At 40.1% G+C, this 20,228-nt stretch overlaps 1 protein-coding gene across 2 annotated transcripts in view; it reads right to left on the bottom strand.

Annotated features, from left to right (window-relative positions):
* Positions 1-20,228, bottom strand: part of N4BP1 (NEDD4 binding protein 1) — a 57,806-nt gene that overhangs the window by 5,170 nt on the left and 32,408 nt on the right. For both annotated transcript variants that reach the window (XM_081507938.1, XM_081507939.1), the window contains exons 2-6: positions 14,324-16,017; positions 7,187-7,317; positions 5,510-5,606; positions 3,307-3,414; positions 1,280-1,387 (exon numbers count right to left, since the gene is read on the bottom strand). In XM_081507938.1, the coding sequence (XP_081364064.1) occupies positions 1,280-1,387; positions 3,307-3,414; positions 5,510-5,606; positions 7,187-7,317; positions 14,324-16,017 (2,138 nt within the window). The remainder of the gene's footprint in view (positions 1-1,279; positions 1,388-3,306; positions 3,415-5,509; positions 5,607-7,186; positions 7,318-14,323; positions 16,018-20,228) is intronic.

Raw genomic sequence — 20,228 nt, 5'->3', positions numbered from 1 at the left:
AGGCTGCCTCCCCAGCCCCTCAATTCTGAGTGAGATGTTGGTATCCACAACATGAATGCACATGAGTGTGTCTAGGGCATCTCTACCATTAAAAAGCCCCCCAACTTGATTCTGCTTGCAGTAGAAAAATGGGGCTGACTGAACACTTTTCCCAACTTCAAAAGCTCAGTCCCTCCGTTGGGGGGGTGGGGGGGTGCAATGACTAACTTTGTATTCAATGGCTCTTACGTGAGCAGGCAGGACTGACCCTGCTGCCAGGCTGCTGAGGCTGGAGAAGGAGACAGAACTCTCCTTCCATTAAGTTTGACCCATGGACCTTGATACTTGCACACAGGCCTCAGGTCTTAATGCCTAGCAGAGAATTTCCAAGTTAAGACTTTGGCTCAAAAGAGAAATGCGTCACAAGACCTGGGAGTGGAAATCATGCTGGTCTCGTGTGCTGAAGACAGTTCTATGTGAGCCACCTGCCCTTTCCAATCCAAACCCAGAATCCCCCAAAGGCCCTGTCATGAACGGAGAGGATCAGCTCTAAAGTCTCACTGTCTTGAAACGCTGGGGGAGCTGTCTCTCATTCCTTTTAGCTTATACCCCTTTCAGTTGAGAAATAACAAAAATGTAGCTTATTTCACTTTTTAAAAAGAGAAAAGGCCTATCACTGGCCTTTACGATACCAACTGCCACTTGGGCACATAGGACTAACAATGTCCATACTTGAGAATTCTGAAAATGGAAACACATCTTTAAACACAAACAAAAAACCCCCATCTACAACAAAGAAAACTATCAAACTAATTTCAGACTAAACTATCAAATTAATTTCAGACAAATATAGAATACTTGCTTCTCTATTCAGTGAGACAGATATCTAGTAACAGTTTCCCAGGTAGTGATTCCTGAATAGTAAATAAATTCATGTAAGCATAAAATATTCAAAGTAAATGACTTGGCAAAATGAACTTAAAAAGATACTCACACACACGAAGAACTTAATTAACATTCACTAGCAAGTGATCACTAGCAAAATCTGCTCTGTCTTCTTTGGCCTACAGAAAATCTGGCTCCCCATGCTCTCTTCTGGGATTAAAACCAAATGGACCACAAATGAAGATTTGGTCTCTGGGAGACATTCCACCTATATTTCACCAGCACTAAATCTAAGGCTATTTTTTAAAATAAAATACCATTTATAACGTTCAGGGAGAGAGTTCACCTGCACTGAAGCACAAAGAACTGAAACAAATTTGTAAACACAAGACAATCTGGAAAAGGAAATAGATACCTAAGGAAGACTTCCTTCCGAAGAAATTCTTCTAATCGAGGTCCACTTCTTCCCAGAGGGTCATCAGGAACCATAAATATGTCCCCCACAAAGGTATACTGGAGCAATCTACAACAGGGAGAATAATTACAGTGCTGGAGAAAAAAGTAAATTAAAAGACTGTTTAACCAAATCCACCTGCAATGCAAGAGACCCCAGTTCAATTCCTGGGTCAGGAAGATCCGCTGGAGAAGGGATAGGCTACCTACTCACTATACTTGGGCTTCCCTTGTGGCTCAGCTGGTGAAGCATCTGCCTGCAACGTGGGAGACCTGGGTTCGATCCCTGGGTTGGGAAGATCCCCTGGAGAAGGGAAAGGCTACCCACTCCAGTAGTCTGGCCTGGAGAATTCCATGTACTGTATAGTCCATGAGGTCACAAAGAGCTGGACATGACTGAGCGACTTTCACTTAACCTCTAAAGCAAAAAAACCAAACACACCCCAGTGAAACCAATTTCTCTTTTGGATACAAATACAAAAGAGTAAGAAACGTTTACCTACTGGCTCTCATATTTCTTATCAAGACTTTCAGATTTTTATCTGGGCTTGGGAAGCAGCTTCTTTTCCTAACGTTATATTGAACATTATGTTCAATATAACTTTGAAAAACAAGATGGAAAGACTGTCAGCTTAGGATACAATGGGTGCTCAACAAAGGTTTAATTTTTGAATAAATGAGCTCATAAGCAAACCTACTGATGTTCTTTTAAAAAAGGGAATTAGTATATGAAGAAATACTGAAGGTCAGTTGAACATGATTTATCAAGTCTTGAAAAATGTTTTAAAAATTCCAAATGCCTGGTTTGCTGCCTGGGTCTTGGTTTCTGCCTTGCTTTATGACTTCTGAAGGCAATGGGTTGCTGTGTGAGTGAGTCTTCACTATACTTACACCTTCTATGCACACACAGATGAGTGTCCAATAAATACTGACAATGAGCTCAGGGCACAAATCCAACAGAAACATGTGCTAAAAGATTAATGGCTTGTTAACTGTGCCCAGAAGGTCAAAGACCAATTCTCACTTCAGCTATCAACAACAGTTTCTTAACAGCATATGGGTCAAATGCATATAGTAATTAACTTTCTCCTGGGTATCATTTTCTAAAACCATCTAATGATTCAAAAAACATATAAATATCAGACAAGAGGCAACCATGAAACCCCCTAGACAGGTAAGTATGTAGTTACACTAGTTATATACCAGTCATACCAGATATACACAACCTCAAGGTATGTTTTTTAGATTTCCGGCATTTATGACTCATCCCTGGCACTACCATAAGACTACTGCTTTTTGGTAAGTACTTGTCAGATGACGCTTGTTTACAGAAAGTCCTGGAAGCCTGTGTTCACTGATCTTAATGCAGCTGAATACACTCAGGGTGTCATCACAAACAGAAAACTTACCTTGTTATTTTGGATATACAATGTGCTTTCAATACAGATGACTAAACTTTGATGGTAAAATGCTCAAGAAAAGTATCAGATATTAAAAAGTAGAAATATTCTTTCCTTTCCCAAAAGTGAAAACCCAGTCAGCATGCTGATTTTGGTACTATCCTCTTGCTGAAATCACAGTTGTTATCAAACCTAGCCTTCATATTTCACTGTTGAGTAAAGTCTGGGGGAGGCCCAATGACTCGCTCAATTGTCCCTCAGCATCAGGCCAAGGTCAAGCTAGGTGGTCATTTCTGCTTCATCACACAGTTAACAGAGAGTTAACTGGGCCACAAAGATAGGCCTCTTGCCAGGGGAAACTGGTCTACAGAAGACACCCGTGGGCACCAGAGCATGTTCACACATCACCTGCTGGTGGTGGTGCTCAGTGCTCAGTCCTCCCGCTTACTGAGAGGGGCCAGCTACCCCGTGGATTGGAAGCACGGTCTTATGATACCTTTGGTCTCCTAAACTGCTTCCAAGGTGGACAAACAACAAACAGTAAACAACAAAAAACATCTCTGACCAAAGACAAAGAAAAAAGTATTACCTTTTTGTAATTATTTCTCTCCAGGAGACTGACTCAGTCACAAATTCTCTGAAGTTATCATTTGTTACAATTATGCCACCAGTTTTGTCCGCTAAGTGTAGTAGAAACCTATGGTAATATAAGAGTGGTTAAAACAGGCAAGCAGGCATCCGTGGCTCAGAGTAGCTTTTCTATAAAAAGACAAAAGGATCCTCGTCACAGGAAAATCAAAGAATTTAACCAAGCCTGGGATTCAGAAAAGTTAAGCCCCTGTCAACTGAACATAAACTTGAAATATTGAACATCTGAAATTACTAGAATGATTATAAATAAAGGTCTGGTTTTCATCAAGTCTAGCTTTTTAAAAAATAATCTTAACTGTAATTTATACATTTTTCTAGACAAGTTGTATTATCAATAAAGAGTGGTAATATGATAATGCATGAGAACTAGAGAAGGAATGAATCAGAATTGATGCCTGTGAAATCACTATTCGGTTTTCAGTTGCTAAGCTACAGTACTTTGGTTCTCAGATTATCCTTGCCACAGTCAGCCTTGCAATTTTTTTTTTTAGCCTAAATTCACATTTTCTGCTCTGACTTAAGAAGAGCTGTCCAGAACTGCCATTAGGTTTAGTCCAAGTTATAGATCCACTCAAATGCAAATTATGAGAAGATACATGGTGATCAAAAAGTGTAACAAGTAAACATTACAGAGAACTCTATTTCATTGTTCGAGATTATTCATGTTCAAACTCTCTTAATGAGAGATTTGTGAGGATAATATGAGTTTCATCCTCTAGTCAGGATGACATATGTCTGAGGCAATGCAGACAAAGATAATGAAACAATAAAATAAGGGAAATCACTGGAATTAAAGGTGCAAAACAACTGCTTTTATTATCAGTAGGGGGTACTTAAAAGGAGATCAAAAAACAAGCCTCATTAGTTTCAGAAGTCTTAGGAAACCTTGATAAGTAAACATGATTTAGCAGGAGTATCTTGAATTATTTCTAATTGGCGTGAACAGTAAGTAATGTTTGCCCACAAGTATTAATGAAAATAGGTAGTAAAGCTTCTAGGCGTGTACTGTGAATCAGGACACATATTCACATCTGCTAAAAACCCAGAGAGCCATATAAATTAAGTGAAAGTTTACATACTTGTGTATGCATTCAAATTCTGGAGGTGTGAGAAGGAAGCTGCTGCGTTAAAAGCATCTGAAGGCTCTTCATGAGCCTGGCAGTCCAACCTGCCTTTTCATGGGAGCACTCCAGGGTCCCTAGCCAGTGTCTCTGGAGCAAGGGTAGTCCCTCCATCCCAATCTCCCAATACTTTCTCACCTATGCCCCTACCCCCAGGTGTGTCCTCCTGCCCTCTTCTTTCACGCCATCTCAGATTCTCCCCAGATCTGGTCTCTCATACCAGCCTGGGGAAGGGCAAGGGGCTGTCAGTGAGAAGGCCCTTTGGACCTTTTGCTGAATGTCTGCTATCACTCCAAGTTCTCTTCCCCTGCCAAGCTCCTCTTTTCATCTCTCACCCATCTGACCATCATTCACTACCTTGGGTTACAAGCTAAGCACTGTCTTCAACGTGAGGGAGCACTGTGGTAGAACAATGAGGCAAAACCAGCAGGGTGCTTTAAGTGCTAGAGGTCAGAGTGAAAGAGGGTGAGGGCAGGAAAGAACAGGAGGCCACCACTTCAGTTCTAGACACTTATCTCAGCACCTGCTCTCTGAGCAATGTACCAGCCTAAGAAATGCAGCTTATTCCTTTAACACGAGGGTCAGCTGAGACCATCTTCTATTATATGGAAGAAATACTGAGGGCTCAGGCATCACAATGACAGACTAAGTCACCAGCCAGATATAACCAGGAGGAGACAGAGAAAGTATGAAAAGCACTCTTGAGGCTGCCACACTAAGACAAGACAAACATTACTTCTAGGAAGTATTTAAAAAGACTACAACTCAATATGGGCTTTTACTTATAGATTCTCAGCCATGTTTTATTAAAAAAGTTTTTTAACTCAATAGCTTCTTTGGTAATGTCCCTGAATGTATTAGTATAACCTTAAAGACTACGAATTCTGAAAGTCTCAAACTCGGGTCAAGCATGTCCTTTTAAGATGTGGATTCAGGTGCCTGATGAACTGTCTGGTGGAGCAGGTGGCTGGCTCCTCACCACCCCACACCCACTTTAGAAAGGAAAACAGCCTTTCATACCTGTCATCATGAGAAGCAATTCTTTCTCCAAAGACCATCCGTGCAGGAGTTAAAGATAATATTCCAAGCTCCTGGAGCTGGGTTAAGAAGTGCTGTTCTGTTTATGGAATAAGTTGAATACACATTCAGAAAAAGGCTATCTTCCCAGATGTTTGAATAAATGAAAGCACCCCCAAATGTTTCACTTGGAGAGTTATGGGTAACTTTTTTTTATTGACTCACAAAGACTGCATTTTATGAACTTACTGGGAAGGGGGAAAAAAATCAAGGAAGTATGACATATTCCAAAACAAATGTAATGTAAAAATTGACTCTAGCTATTCTTTAAACTTAAAAATGTTCAACTTATTTGCTTCTTAAGAAGAATAAACCATAAACCTCTACATAAAGGATCTTACTATTAAGAACTTTTTCTCAGCTACCTTACAAGCAATAGAGGACAAAGACAGTGAGGGCCAGAGTCCCCAAGAGAGGGCGGGGTTTGGAACAGGAAGAGGGATGCCAGAGAGGCAGACACTGTTGTGTCCTGGTCCCAAGAAAGGTCTGCTTGGTCCCTCTTCCAAGAGTCTGTCAAATCTCCCTCTGATTGCTATCCTATCTAATCTCTTCTCTGTTATTGGCACAAATATTTACTGATTTTCATGGGAGTGGGTCATGAGAGAATAAAAGAGGGCCAAAACTACAAACGAGTAATAGGCAAAATAGCAGCTATAGGCTCAGGGTCTGAGATTCCCACTCCTGCAGTCCCTACAATGGTACTCACCACTGACTTAGGCTGACATGTCCAAACACAGTGCTTTATGGCTCTAGAAATGCACAGCACATAAGATTTACAAGACTCTTTCAGAGATCCTACTGCAAAAACGACTGAAGTGAGTAGATCTGCCTCATTCTCAAGTACCCTCTGCTAGGACAAATACGCTTCCCCTGAGGGAGGGAAGTTGGGATACCTGGGAAATGTGCTTTTACCATTTCTACCTCAACATCGACTAAGTTTTATTACTTCCTGCTGAATGTGCTGGGTGGGTTCTGTCCTCACCCTTCCTCCTCCCAGTCTACCTTTTATTTCCAGGTAGTCTGATGCATCAAGCTGCTTGGCACAGCCCTTTCACCAATCTTTCTATTAAGACCCAAGAAAAGAAAAACCTTAAGTTTCTCTGGATATTTAAGGATCCATAATAAGTTCAAATCTTTCGTGTGTGGCCTGCAGGTCAGCCATGCAGTACCACACAGTGAACATAAATGACTTATATTAAAAGCTATTAAACAAACTGTTAAAAGGACATCCTATGTGAGGGTTCCAAATTTATCAAATGACCATTTTCAAAAATACTATTTAAAGAGGAAGAAACCCAGCCTAGTAGAAAGACATATTTAATCGACTTTTTAGAAAGTCAAAGAAAATTTCTCTGATATATAATGAAGACTAACATAACTTTCTATACAAATATCTCTTAAACTTTCCATCCCTCCCCCAAGCATGTCTTATGCTACAACACTCTCTTCAACTGATTTTTTTTTTTTTTAACTGGGTGCAACAAATTTAGTTTTGTTTTTAAAGCTTTAAAGATGCTGCCTATGGTACATGGCACTATTCTAAGTAGTGTGTGTTGTAATTAAGAGCCAACTGATTAAACACCTAATTATTAGTACCCTGGAAAAATCAGTTTGTCTCACCTGTGACATTAGGATCACGCCTTGTTCTCCACTGTGGAACAAACACAGTGATGTTTCTGTTGCCGAGCTTCCAAAAATATTCAACCGCAATTGCAATTCCACGACAAGAAAAGAACTTTTTCAGACCATGGCTATATGAAAAAAAGTAAAATTTATTTCAGTTGAAAGCATTTTTAAAGCATGTTAAGTTTTACCAGGATAGAGCGAAAAATTAAATTCCATGAACAACAAAAACAATTAGGACAATATTTCCTTTAATAGTTTGCTGCTTTGCAAAGCCAAGAGAAACCATGATAGGAGATGTGACTCAATAGCTTCGTGATTTCTGTTGATTTTATTCAGTTGATTTGAGTGTGCTTCTGTGGTAGAGGGCAGTTTGAGCTTCGGGGCTACACTTGTTTACTATACCTTTTATGTTTGGTTTTAGATGAAGAGCCCATTATAGAGAGTCCTAGTCCACTGGCCTCCAAGAATCTTTCATGAATGTTAGAAGGAATTTGTGGCCGCAGCAGAAGCAGCTGTGATCAGAATGATCCCATGACATGTTCTCACCACCACAACTTGCAGGGGTTTCACATGCATCTGCCTCCACCCAGGAGGGCTGCATCCCCTCTCTGGACAACTGGGAAACCAACTCAGTTTACAGCCTCCAGGAAACAAGCTGACAGCAAGACTCGCATGAAACTACCTGGGGGCCATGGCATGTGATTCTGCTGAAGGAAGCGGAAAGCAAGGGGAAAGTAAGTAAACAAAGGACAGTACTGAACACGAACGAGCACCAGATCCTGCTGCATCACAGAACTGTCAACTCTAAGAGATGGACTGGAGCTAAGTTCCATGTTTACAAAAACAGGTGGTGGCCAGATTGGGCCCTTACTTTGTAACTCATGGTACAGAGGATTAAAAACTGTCCCCTCCCCCAAACCAATTTCAAAAGAAATGAAGAAAAATATTTAAAAATTATTCTCCAGCAGTTAAGGAAAAGCAGAGTTTTAACCCTTTCAACTATCCCCAGTAGTATTGTCCCCAACTAAATCTACGTTTTCATGGAGCAAGAATGGGCTGGACCTGTAATAAACATCTAAAACATCCAGAAGAGTGGCTCAGAAATGCCTCCTTTTAGAGGCTAAAACCCACTCTTCTCAGTTCAGTTCAGTTCAGTTCAGTCGCTCAGTCGTGTCCGACTCTTTGCGACCCCATGAATTGCAGCACGCCAGGCCTCTCTGTCCATCACCAACTCCCGGAGTCTACCCAGACCCATGTTCATCAAGTCGGTGATGCCATCCAACCATCTCATCCTCTGTCATCCCCTTCTCCTCCCGCCCCCAATCCTACCCAGCATTAGGGTCTTTTCCAATGAGTCAACCCTTCGCATGAGGTGCCCAAAGTATTGGAGCTTCAGCTTCAACATCAGACCTTCCAATGAACACCCAGGATTGATCTCTTTTAGGATGGATTGATTGGATCTCCTTGCAGTCCAAGGGACTCTCAAGAGTCTTCTCCAACACCACAGCTCAAAAGCATCAATTCTGCGGTGCTCAGCTTTCTTCACCGTCCAACTCTCACATCCATACATGACCACTGGAAAAACCATAGCCTTGACTAGACGGACTTTTGTTGGCAAAGTAATGTCTCTGCTTTTAAATATGCTCAGTGAATCATAAATCAGAGACTGCACAGGCATCAGCTCCACTCCAGGAAATGTATAAAAGTAAACAAACCCATTCTTGATGAAATAACTTAGTGGCTTGTTTATCTAAAAGCATTTAAATATGGCAGGAATGTAGCAATATGACATTTGTTACTGGAAAATTGGCTTGAGGGGGGTAGTTTTTGTACAGAGGGTCTTAGTCTTGAGAGACATACATTAAAAAAGCTTATTAAGTGCCTTCTTAGCTGATTCATCAGACACAAATGTATATGAACTTTTTTTCCTCTTTTCCTTAAATGTTTCTATTGATAGCAACAGCAGAAACTAAGTGGAAATAAAGTCTCAGTCCATTCCTTTGGGTCCTGGTGGTTCAGATGGTAAAGAATCTGCCTGCAATCCAGGAGATCTGCATTCAATGCCTGGGTCAGGAAGATCCCTGGAGAAGGGATGGCTACCACTCCAGTATTCCTGCGTGGAGAATTTCATGGACAGAGGAGTCTGGCGGGTTACAATCCACAGGGTCACGAAGAGTTGGACACGGTCAAGCGACTTAACACTTTTCAAGGAAAAGGAGGGAAATGACAGTAGATAAAATTCTACTGCCCTGGAACCCCTCCCAAGCTTAGAGGGGGAAAGTGGAGTTTCTAGAAACATTAACTAAAACAAAATTGCAGGGGCTTCCCTGGTAGCTCAGTGGTAAAGAATCCACCTGCCAAAGCAGGAAACACGGGTTTGATCCCTGGTCTGGGAAGATCCCACATGCCTAGTGGCAACTAAGCCCGTGCACCACAGCTATTGACCCTGTGCTCTATGGCCTGGAAGCCGCAACTACTGAGCTCATGTGCCAAAACTGTTGAAGCCTGCGTGCCCGAGAGCCTGTGCTCTGCGCAACAAGGAAAGCTACCATGAGAAGCCTGCACACTGCAACTAGAAAGTAGCCCCTGCTGTCCACAACTAGAGAAAAGCCTGAGCAGCAATGAAGAACCAGCACAGATAAAAAAAAAAGGAAAAAAAAAATTCCAAAGGGATAAGAGCAAAACATTTTTAATACCCTGAAAAATTTCTAGAGCTGATTCAGGAATAAATCGCAGTTCAAACTTCTGGTAAAGAATAGATGGACTAATCCAGACAACAAAACAACAGAAATAAAATCAAGTAGAGCCAAATTATTGAGCTTAAAATAATAAGGTCCCACTTTTATTTTCATATCATGACCAAGCAAAAAATGTGCTGTCTCCTAGCCTCTTTGCAATCACAGAAAAGCAACCTGCTGACAGGTGAACACAGACCAACTGTCTTTTTTGACTCAGAGACAAAGGATACACATACAGTAATACCTCTCTATCCTTGTGAAGGCCAAAGCTCTGGGGCTCCCAGATGCAAATGGAGAATTAACAGATATTAAGCCTGAGAAGCCAGATGTGCAGGCTCTCAAGGGAGATTTAAACTTCTGTTTCCATATACTTGGAAACAAGTTACACCATTGTGTTGTCTTCCTTTTCTGTATTGTAGTAGACAGTCAAGTAGAAAGAAGAGGATTCAAAACAGAGAGGAGATGGGTGATAAATACCTGATAAAACTGGTAAGAACACAGGGCCATCACAGAACCAGGCAGGGCAGTGTGGGGAAAGAGAAAAAAACCCTTTCTGGGTTACCCAGGAAAGAGTAATTCTTTTCTATACCCTTCATTTAATAACAAGAGCCATGGAACCCTGATATACAAGACTACCATGTAAAAATGGTTAAAATATACAGGCAAGTGAAGGGACAAACCTCATCTACATGGAAAATTATCTATTCAGATAAGTCAGGTGCTCTTTGCTGAAGTTTCAGACTGACAAGAGACCAAATGTTATCTGGCCACTGCGGTGATGTCTAGCCATACACCACATACAATTTCCATTTACTCATTGTTTGACTCATTCATGGTGACAAAGGGGAAAAACCAAGTAGAGATATGCATAATCAGCCGCATTAATTAGGGTATTTCGGAATTTCTCACAGTGTGTTATAAACTGCAGACATCACACTGGCCTGGCAAATAAACAAGACTTTGCAGAAACCCAGGGATGGGTGGGCCTGAGTGGCTTTAAGGAAGGGTTCAAACCTATTGCTCAAATACTCAAGTTTCCTTTTTAACTATTTCCCCAACTAGCTGGATCAAGCTAGTGAGATTTACTCAGCAGTGCCTAAGCAACTCAGGAGTAATGTATCCAATGGTGCTAAGGCCTAAAAATTCAATCTCAACTTCTGTGGGAAGAGGTGGGGTGCACGATGGCTGTGAGCTGTATCATGGGTCCAAATTTTGTAGCTGCATAATCTTGGACAAGATTTTCAAGCCATTTCATGTTATGTATATTACAGATAATTTTTACCTCACAAAACTGGTGTAAAGGTTACGTTTTAAAAGATAAAGTACAGTACCTGACATATAAAAAGTGTTTCAGTTTCAAGATTCCAAATATTTGTTGAAGTATAATCCAAATTGATTTACTACAGCAACTGGAATAGCAAGCTATAAACAGGTTGTGAAAAGTCATTTAAACAATCCTAATCTTCATTAAGTCTTTAATTCATTCATTCATTCAAAACATTGTCACCGAGTGGTTACTATGTGCCAGGCACAATGGACCTTGAGGATAGTTAAGTGAGCCGAACACATACGAATCACTTCCTTTATGGAATTTATAGTCTATAATTCACATTTAAATTGATGCAGCTGATTTAGAATAATTTTTTTTCTGACTCAAAAAAATTGAGGTGAAATTCACACAATGTAAAATAATCATTTTAAAGTGAATTTAGTATATTCACAATGTTGTGCAACCACCATTTGTATCTTGTTCCAAAACATTTCCATCACTCCAAAAAAAATAAACCCCTGTACCCATTAAACAGTTTCTTCCCAGAATAAGAGTTAATTTTAATTACTGACATTTTCAGATCAATCTCCATCAAATTAAGTATAAGTCTGTCTTCCTAGGATAATACATCCTTTGTAAAAGAATTGCTTTTAATTGAGACATCTATGAATTCAAAGAAAATTAAAATCCTCTCAATCAGCCTGTGGTTTCCCTTAGTGCACCAATTCAGTGGTTTTCAAAAGAAAGGGTACCGTACTGAAGGATGTTAGGAAGTACGTAACAGTGTTTTGGGGTGTCACAATGGCTTGGGGGCAGTATGGGCAAAGTAGGAGGGACCAGATATGCAAAAACATCCTGTTCTGTACAGCCAGTGCGACTCTAAATTCCAACAGTAACTCCTTTGAGAAATACACTAATTACTACAAAAAGGCTTTTTAAAAGTATCATTATCACTGTTCATTCTATCTTAATTTGCATTTCTTAGTCTTTGAACACCAATTTCAGAAATCTCTCCACACACAGAAAAATGAAAAAGGATTAATATTACTCACAATCGTGACCTAAATTTTATATCATCATTAGGCTCAAGAAATTATAACAATGAGGAACTGCTGTGGGGCTTGGACTGTGAGTAACTGAAATTGCACTTTACATTTTTACTTAGATAATACCATACAGTTTTGGGCCATTTGCTGGGTTTCCCCCAAAAGAACTGCCAAAAAACAAAGTGAAATGACAATAAACAGCATTACTTAGAAATGAAGACAACCATATTACATATTTTTACTACCTATATTCACTTTTACATGTGAAATGCTGGCATTTTCTTTTCTTATTTTTGACAGCAAAGAATAGTACCATTCAAAAAATAAAAATCAAAAGAATCTTTATATTTAAAAAATATATACTAAAATATTTATAGATGGAAATGAGATATCTGAAAATTCCTTTAAAATGGGTGAAAGGAAGCAGGTGGGGTACAGATGAAACAAAGTCTGAAATGATGAAACAAGACAGGCCATGAGTTGATAATTACTGAAGTTAGGTGATGGGTATATGTGAATCTCAAATGAATGTGAATCCCAACATGGATGGAATTCATCATATTATCTTCTTGTGAATTTCTCTGAAAATTGTCACAAAAAACAAATATGTAATAAATGCATAATTTAATAATAGTTTTCAATTCATTTTTCAATTTTATCAAGTATTCCTGAAAAATCAGGGGATTAATTGATGTTTTAGAACTCCAAGGAAAGAGGTCATATAAGCATCCAGCAATTCAGGAAAGTACACCTGACCCTTAAACAACACAAGTTTGAACACAGGGTCCACTTAAACATGGACCTTTTTTCAGTAGTAAATACTACAGTACTATAAGATGCTGAACAGCTTCATGGAGGGCTGACAATAAAGTTAATTCTAACCATGCAGAGGGTCGACGGCCCCTAACCCCACATCATTAAAGGGCCAACTGTATTTCAACTTCTCCTTCATTCCATGTCCAGGTGCCCCTTTTCTTGAATTGCAGCTACTTAAAATGCTAATCCCTTGGACTGCAAGGAGATCCAACCAGTCCATCCTAAAGGAGATGAGTCCTGAGTGTTCACTGGAAGGACTGATGTTGAAGCTGAAACTCTAATACTTTGGCCACCTGATGAAAAGAGCTGACTCATTTGAAAAGACCCTGATGCTGGGAAAGATTGAAGGCAGGAGGAGAAGGGGATGACAGAGGATGAGGTGGTTGGATGGCGTCACTGACTCAATAGACATGAGCTTGAGTAAGCTCCGGGAGTTGGTGATGGACAGGGAGGCCCGACATGCTGCAGTCCATGGGGTCTCAAAAAGTCGGACACGACTGAGGGACTGAACTGAACTGAACTAAAGACATCTGCAAAATCAGTAGAATGACTGGTTTTGAAAACCAGAGAGAGATTTTACCTAGCAGTTGTTGAAATAGAAATGATAAAAATGTCCTTTAGCTCAGGGCAAAAAGTTGTAGCAAGTGAAACCAAGCAGGCTGAAACCCGCCTGAGGTCAAACAGCTGGTTCCCAGGGGCGGAGACTCTGACTCGGACCCCTACACTCTCCTCATATCAAACTGCCCCTTAGAGTTCTAAGACAGGCTAGATACAAATGATCATTTAACTTCTTTTACTGTACAAACTTTCAGTAAGAGCAGAGGCCCATAAAAAAAACTCAAACTGAAGAATTCCTTAGAAAGGAAACTGCTGTCACTCTTACCAACAAAAGTGTAACAGAAGTACATCATGCCTATATCACTGCACATTCTTGGGTGCATGTTGTACAGAAAAAGAGAAAGAAATCTCCTTTTTGTCTTAAGCTTCATCCTTGTATGCAGAACCCAGTGGTGTTAAGACAGCATTAAGAACCTGAGGATTTAAGTCTCTATGCTGCTTATCACTGGGAAATGCAATGTGAAAAGCCAAGTTTTCTATCATTCCCTGTCCTCAGAAATATAGGTTCAGCGGAGTGAAGAAAGAGTTTACAATGCAAGAAAACAGGGTCAACTACACACAGGATAGTTCCTATAAACACTGCAATTCTGAGACATGGCTAAGAGCCCTACTGAAAGCTATAATTTCAAGAGAGTGGACTTACGTAATCGCAACATTGCTTCCATCTATAACAATGTGCTTCAAATCCGTCCTCCCTGGTTCGTTTTTTAATTCCAGCTTGTAGGGCACTTTCAGAGTATCTCGAAATCTTTGAACCCCCGTAACTGAGCAATCAATATGCTCAGAAGGTCCCGCCAACCTAGCATCAGTAACTGAAGGTAACAGCTGGGAGAGCGGCATCGGTGGAGAAAGGGGTGGACAACCAGGCTTAGCCTGAGGAGAGCCACAACACCTTGAGCGGTTTTCACAGGCAGACTTGATACTATTTGTAAGCAAAGGTTCTGCTTGCTGCTGCAAACCATTTTCAGGAAAAACCGGAATTCTGGGCTGGTGACTTGAAGCTCCTCTTGAAACAAAACTGACAACTTCTTTGGGACTTGAAGGGACAACAGAGGGTAAAAGGCCATCGGTTTCAAGGTCTATGTTACAAATGTAGTTCTGATTTGAACTCCAGATTTCTTGTTTCTGTTCTATTGGCACTGTTCTGAAAGTATTAATTTTGCAATTTGAGGTACATGGTTTTGATTCAACTCTGAATGGTAACTGGGAAAAATTTTCCACCATGTTTTGCTGTGTGTGAGTTTGTGTTTTCTTTGGAGTGGAATCTGCTGTAAGCTCATTTATGCTGCTACAAACACCTTTATTTTTGGCTCTGCTAGTCCCTGGATACACAGTACCAGGCGAAAATTCTCTGTCTCCTTGGAATCTTTTATTTTCTTTTTCAATTTCCTCCAAGAGCAATAATGGTTCAGTAGATGGCCCATACTCCCTAATGACCTTTTCAACAATTTCTTGGGAATAGCCCATGGTTTTAAAAAAGTTCACGAGAATGTTGTACTCCATTTCCTCAGTAGTGTCTTTTACATCTGGACTTAAATTTTCGGCCTCAGTAGAAGAATCAGAGACGTCAATGGTTACACTTCCAGCTAATGTCTTACCATCATGTAGAAGCTCTCCCTCTTGAACATTTTCCAAAGAAAATTGCTTCTTGGTATGCCTTTCTTCAGAATCAGAAAACCTCCTTTTGTGACAAACTCTGTCTTTGGAAAGTGCCTCTTCATCTGGGGTTACACCATTTATTGGAACAAAAAGTACATCTTGTGAACTAGAAAAGACTGTGTCCATTTGTTTTGTAAGCTCAGAAATGGGAGTCCCAGCTTTATTTCTTGCATCTTCCTGCAAAACAATTTCATCTCTGGAAACAGTCAGCCCTGTGGCAGCATTCTGTGTAAACTCTGCTTGTGTAGAATCTCTAATTTCAGTAACATCATCATCTCTTGTTTCAAACAGATTCTCCTCACCTTGGGTGAGTGCCAAGAGTTCTTTCTTCAAGGAAGTGGGTAAAATTAACAAATCCATTGTGTAACTGTCTGCACGAGCTTCAACGAATTGTTTAAATTCCCTTTTTACCTCTGATTCTTTCTGGCTGTTGGGTAGGTTCTCATTATTCTCAAAGAGCTTTACAAACTGCTGAATGTGACTCCGGGCCATGACCACAGCTTCGGCACTTCCTCTGATGCCAAGGAGACCGATGTCGAGAATGCAGAGATCGGCACAGGTGTCCTGAATCAAGCTCTTCAGAAATAGGCTCTGTGCCCCAACAAAAATGCAGTGCATGGCCTTGGGGTAACATTCTCTTTCTTCTAGTTCAGGTTCACAGATTCCTTTAATATATTCCTGTAAAGAGAAGATAAGAAATTAGATCCATTTACAAAAGCACTTTACAGCACATATGATGTTACATACGAAATTACAAATACCAAACTTTACAAAAGTCAAATGCCTGCTAATATCTTTGAAAAAAATACCATGTTTTTAAAATAAAAGATATAAGCGGTTTAATTGTTTTCAGACAAACTGAAAACTGCATCTAAGCCTAAAAGGCAGGTTATTTGTAACATTTTCAGTAGTGTATCTTTAGGAGTTTGCCCAGCTGCACAGTTGATAATGACCAAGACTGGATTTATTTACGCCTATAAAGAATAAACATCTTTGCTTGCTACTAGTTATCATTTACTACTACTATGACATAATTCAGAGAGGAGTTAAGTCAAAGGATTTACTCTAAAACAAACCTTGGCTTTTTCTCTGCAACTACTGTTTCCAGATAAAACAGACTGATTTTTGAAGGCATTTAAAACAAGATCAGTTTAACAACAAAAATTTTTCTAGCTGGCTGGAACAATGTATATACGCTATGTAATTTTATGTCTGTTTTCTAAGAATGACCAGACTACTTAAATGTAGATCTAAATATAAAGAACCAGAGAATGCTGAATAGTACCACCATTCTCAGATATAAAGCTATAGTTTCTAGTGAAATCTGGTACTGAAAGAGGCCTGCAGGAGCTAAGAAAGGGAACTGAGTTCTTGAGCAATTAGGTTGCCACTGGAGGCAGAAGTGTGAATCAAGTAAACATGTGAGCCCTCATACCCGCAGTGGAACATAGTTGTTAATAACAGGCACTGGAATCAGTTCCCGGCTCAAATTGCAGCCATACAACTGGTGACCTTGCTCAAGTTACCTAATCCTTCTGAGCCCGGTTTCTGCAACTATGAGAGAGAGAGAGAGAGAGAGAGAGAGAGAGAGAGAGAGAGAGAGAGAGAGAGAAAGGCAGGCTAGTGTAATTTCAGAGATGCTATAAACAAATTCAATGAAATAATGAATGTAAACTTCTAACAATAGGGTGACACAAGTGTTTTCCAAATAACAGAAACACTGTTACTTTAAATTATCAGTGAAAGCTTTCTGGACAGATGGCCTGGGGACACCCAATCTAAACTTTAAAGTAAAATTAGAATGGTGTTATCCAAAATGATGCTATTTAAAAGTTCAACCTATGTAGTTATGAGGCTTTACAAACCTGCACCTACCATGTATACCTACTACAATGGCCACATAACTTCTATTAGAATTTACATACAAATGTGTACATATTCTGTGTTTACACAATTAGAATTCAAAATTCCTGATGAGGAGATGAAACATACGGAATACAAGGAAAACAACAAGGGGAAAAGCTCGACTCAAGTAGTATAAGGTTCAGTCACGAGTTCTTTACTTCCTTAGGTTCGTTTGGATAGACCTGGAATATTTGTGGGCTTGTTAGTAAAGAATAAAGATAACTGATGCTGGACAGAGGAGCATTAAAAAAAGGGACAATTTATTAGAGCTACTTTTGTGAGAGCTGAACTATAAAGAAAGCTGAGCGCTGAAGAATTGATGCTTTTGAACTGTGGTGTTGGAAAAGATTCTTGAGAGTCCTTTGGACAGCAAGGAAATCCAACCAGTCCATCCTAAAGGAGATCAGTCCTGAATATTCACTGGAAGGACTGATGCTGAAGCTGAAACTCCAATACTTTGGCCACCTGATGCGAAGAGCTGGCTCCTTGGAAAAAACCCTGATGCTGGGAAAGACTGAAGGCAGGAGGAGAAGGGGACGACAGAGGATGAGATGGCTGGATGGGATCACCGACTCAATGGACATGAGTTTGAGTAAACTCTGGAGATGGCGATGGACAGGGAAGCCTGGCATGCTGTAGTCCATGGGGTCGCAAAGAGTCGGACACGACTGACTGACTGAACTGAACTGACTTTTGTACCACGGTAATTGTGTTAAATACAGAATACAGTTATCAACTGTCCTTTTTCCCTAGATGTACAAGCAGTGTTAAATATTAATGTGAGCATCTTTTTAAGATTTCCAAATGGGCAACATTCTACTATCACTTGTTTGAACTTATGCTGCATGTAGATTGTGGTCTGAAGTTGCTTTTTATTTTGAAATTCCAAAGATAACTTTATTTTGAAATTGCAAAAGAAGTTGTAAAGATAGTACATAAAAGTTCTGAGTACTCTTTAACCAGATTCCTCCAACCATTATATAATACATATTAATAATTGTAGTACAAAATCAAAAACAGGACATTTACATTGATACAGCGAGTGCATACAGTTCTATGCCATTTTATCACAAGCATTGCTGTTCAATCTCTCAGTCATGTCTGACTCTCTGCGATCCCATGGACAGCAGCATGCCAGGCTTCCCTGTCCTTCACTAGCTCCCAGAGTTTGCTCAAACTCATGTCCATAGAGTCGGTGATGCCATTACATCTCATCCTCTGTCATCACCTTTTCCTCCTGCCTTCAATCTTTCCCAGCATCAGGGGTTTTTTCCCGTATTGAGTCAGCTCTTCACATCAAGTGGCCAAAGTATTGGAGCTTCAGCTTCAGCATCAGTCCTTCCAATGAATATTTGAGATTGATTTCCTTTAGGACTGACTGGTTTGATCTCCTTCAGTCCAAGGGACACTCAAGAATCTTCTCCAACACCACAGTTCAAAAAAGGATCAATTCTTTGGCACTTAGTCTTCTTTATGGTCCAACTCTCACATCCATACATGACTACTAGAAAAACCATAGCTTTGACTATACGGACCTTTGCCAGCAAAGTAATGTCTCTGCTTTTTAATACACTGTCTAGGTTTGTCACAGCTTTTCCTCCAAGGAGCATCTTTTAATTCACAAGTATAGATTCATGAAAACACCACTTCAATCAAGATACAGAATTATCACCACAAAGATTTCCTTCATGGTATTCTTTTATAATTACACTTTACTGCACTTCCACTTACTATCCCTACCCTTGGCAACGACTAATCTGTGATTTTGAGAATGTTATATAATCAGACTTATACCATATGTGACTTTTGAGACTGGCTTTTTTCACTCAACTTAACTCTTTAAAATCCATCCAAGTTGGTGCATGCATCACCAGTTCATTTCTTGTTACCACTGAGTACTACTCTACAATATGGATTATTTATTTGGCTGTGTCGGGTCTCAGCTGTGGGACACAGGATCATCGTGTCATGTGGGATCTTTTGCTGCAGGCGGCACACAGACTCTAGTTGCGGTATGGAGGCTTAGCTGCTCTGTGGACCTCCCCTGCATCGCAAGGTGGATTCTTAACTAACGGACCACCAGGGAAGTCCTCTTCACTAGTCTTCTAATCATCTGTCTATTGAGAGACAATTCGGTTGCTCCTGTTTGGGGTTATTACAAATAAAGATGCTCTGAACAATCATGTACAAGATTTCACGTGGACCTGCATTTTCATTTCTCTGAGATAAATGCCCAGGAGTGCAACTGTTGGGTGGTAGGTAAGTACATGTTTAGTTTTTCAAGGAACTGCCAAAGTATGTTCCAGAATGACTAAACCATTTTATGTTGCCATTAGCAATGTATAAAAGATCCACTTTCTCTGCATCCTTTCCAGAATTTGGTATTGCCATGAGCTTTTATTTTAGAAATTCTAATAAGAGTTTTTCTCGCGTAGTTCAGTTAGTAAAGAATGTGCCTGCAACACAGGAGACCTGGGTTCGATCCCTGGATCAGGAAGATCCCCTTGAGGAGGGCATGGCAACCCACTCCAGTATTCTCACCTGGAGAATCCCATGGACAAAGGAGCCTGGGAGTCTACAGTCCATGGGGTCGCAAAGAGTTGGACCCAACTTAGCAGCTAAACCAAACCAATAAGGGTGCAGTGTAGAAAAGTTATTTGTAATGAAAACTCTCAGGGTTTACTCTAGTTTATATTTCTGTTGTCAAACAGAATGTTTCCATTTCATATAAAAATCTTAAAAACAGGTTCATAAATTGTGAGATTGGGTTTCATGAGGTAGTCCCCCCGCCCCCCGCCCCCAAAAGAGTGCAGTGTATCTCATCATGGTCTTTGCCATTCCCCTAATGGCAAGTGATGTTGAACATTTCACATATTCTATTTACCATCTATAGTCTCTCTTGGGTGAACTGGTTGTTCATTTCTTTTAGTTCACTTTCTAAAAACAGACTGTGTAGATTTTACTGTTGAGCTTTGAGAGTTCTT

This window comes from Giraffa tippelskirchi, chromosome 7 (assembly GCF_054371585.1).
Source record: "Giraffa tippelskirchi isolate mGirTip1 chromosome 7, T2T-mGirTip1v1.2.pri, whole genome shotgun sequence".
Taxonomy (NCBI): domain Eukaryota; kingdom Metazoa; phylum Chordata; class Mammalia; order Artiodactyla; family Giraffidae; genus Giraffa; species Giraffa tippelskirchi.
This window is presented reverse-complemented; position numbering and strand designations above follow the sequence as displayed.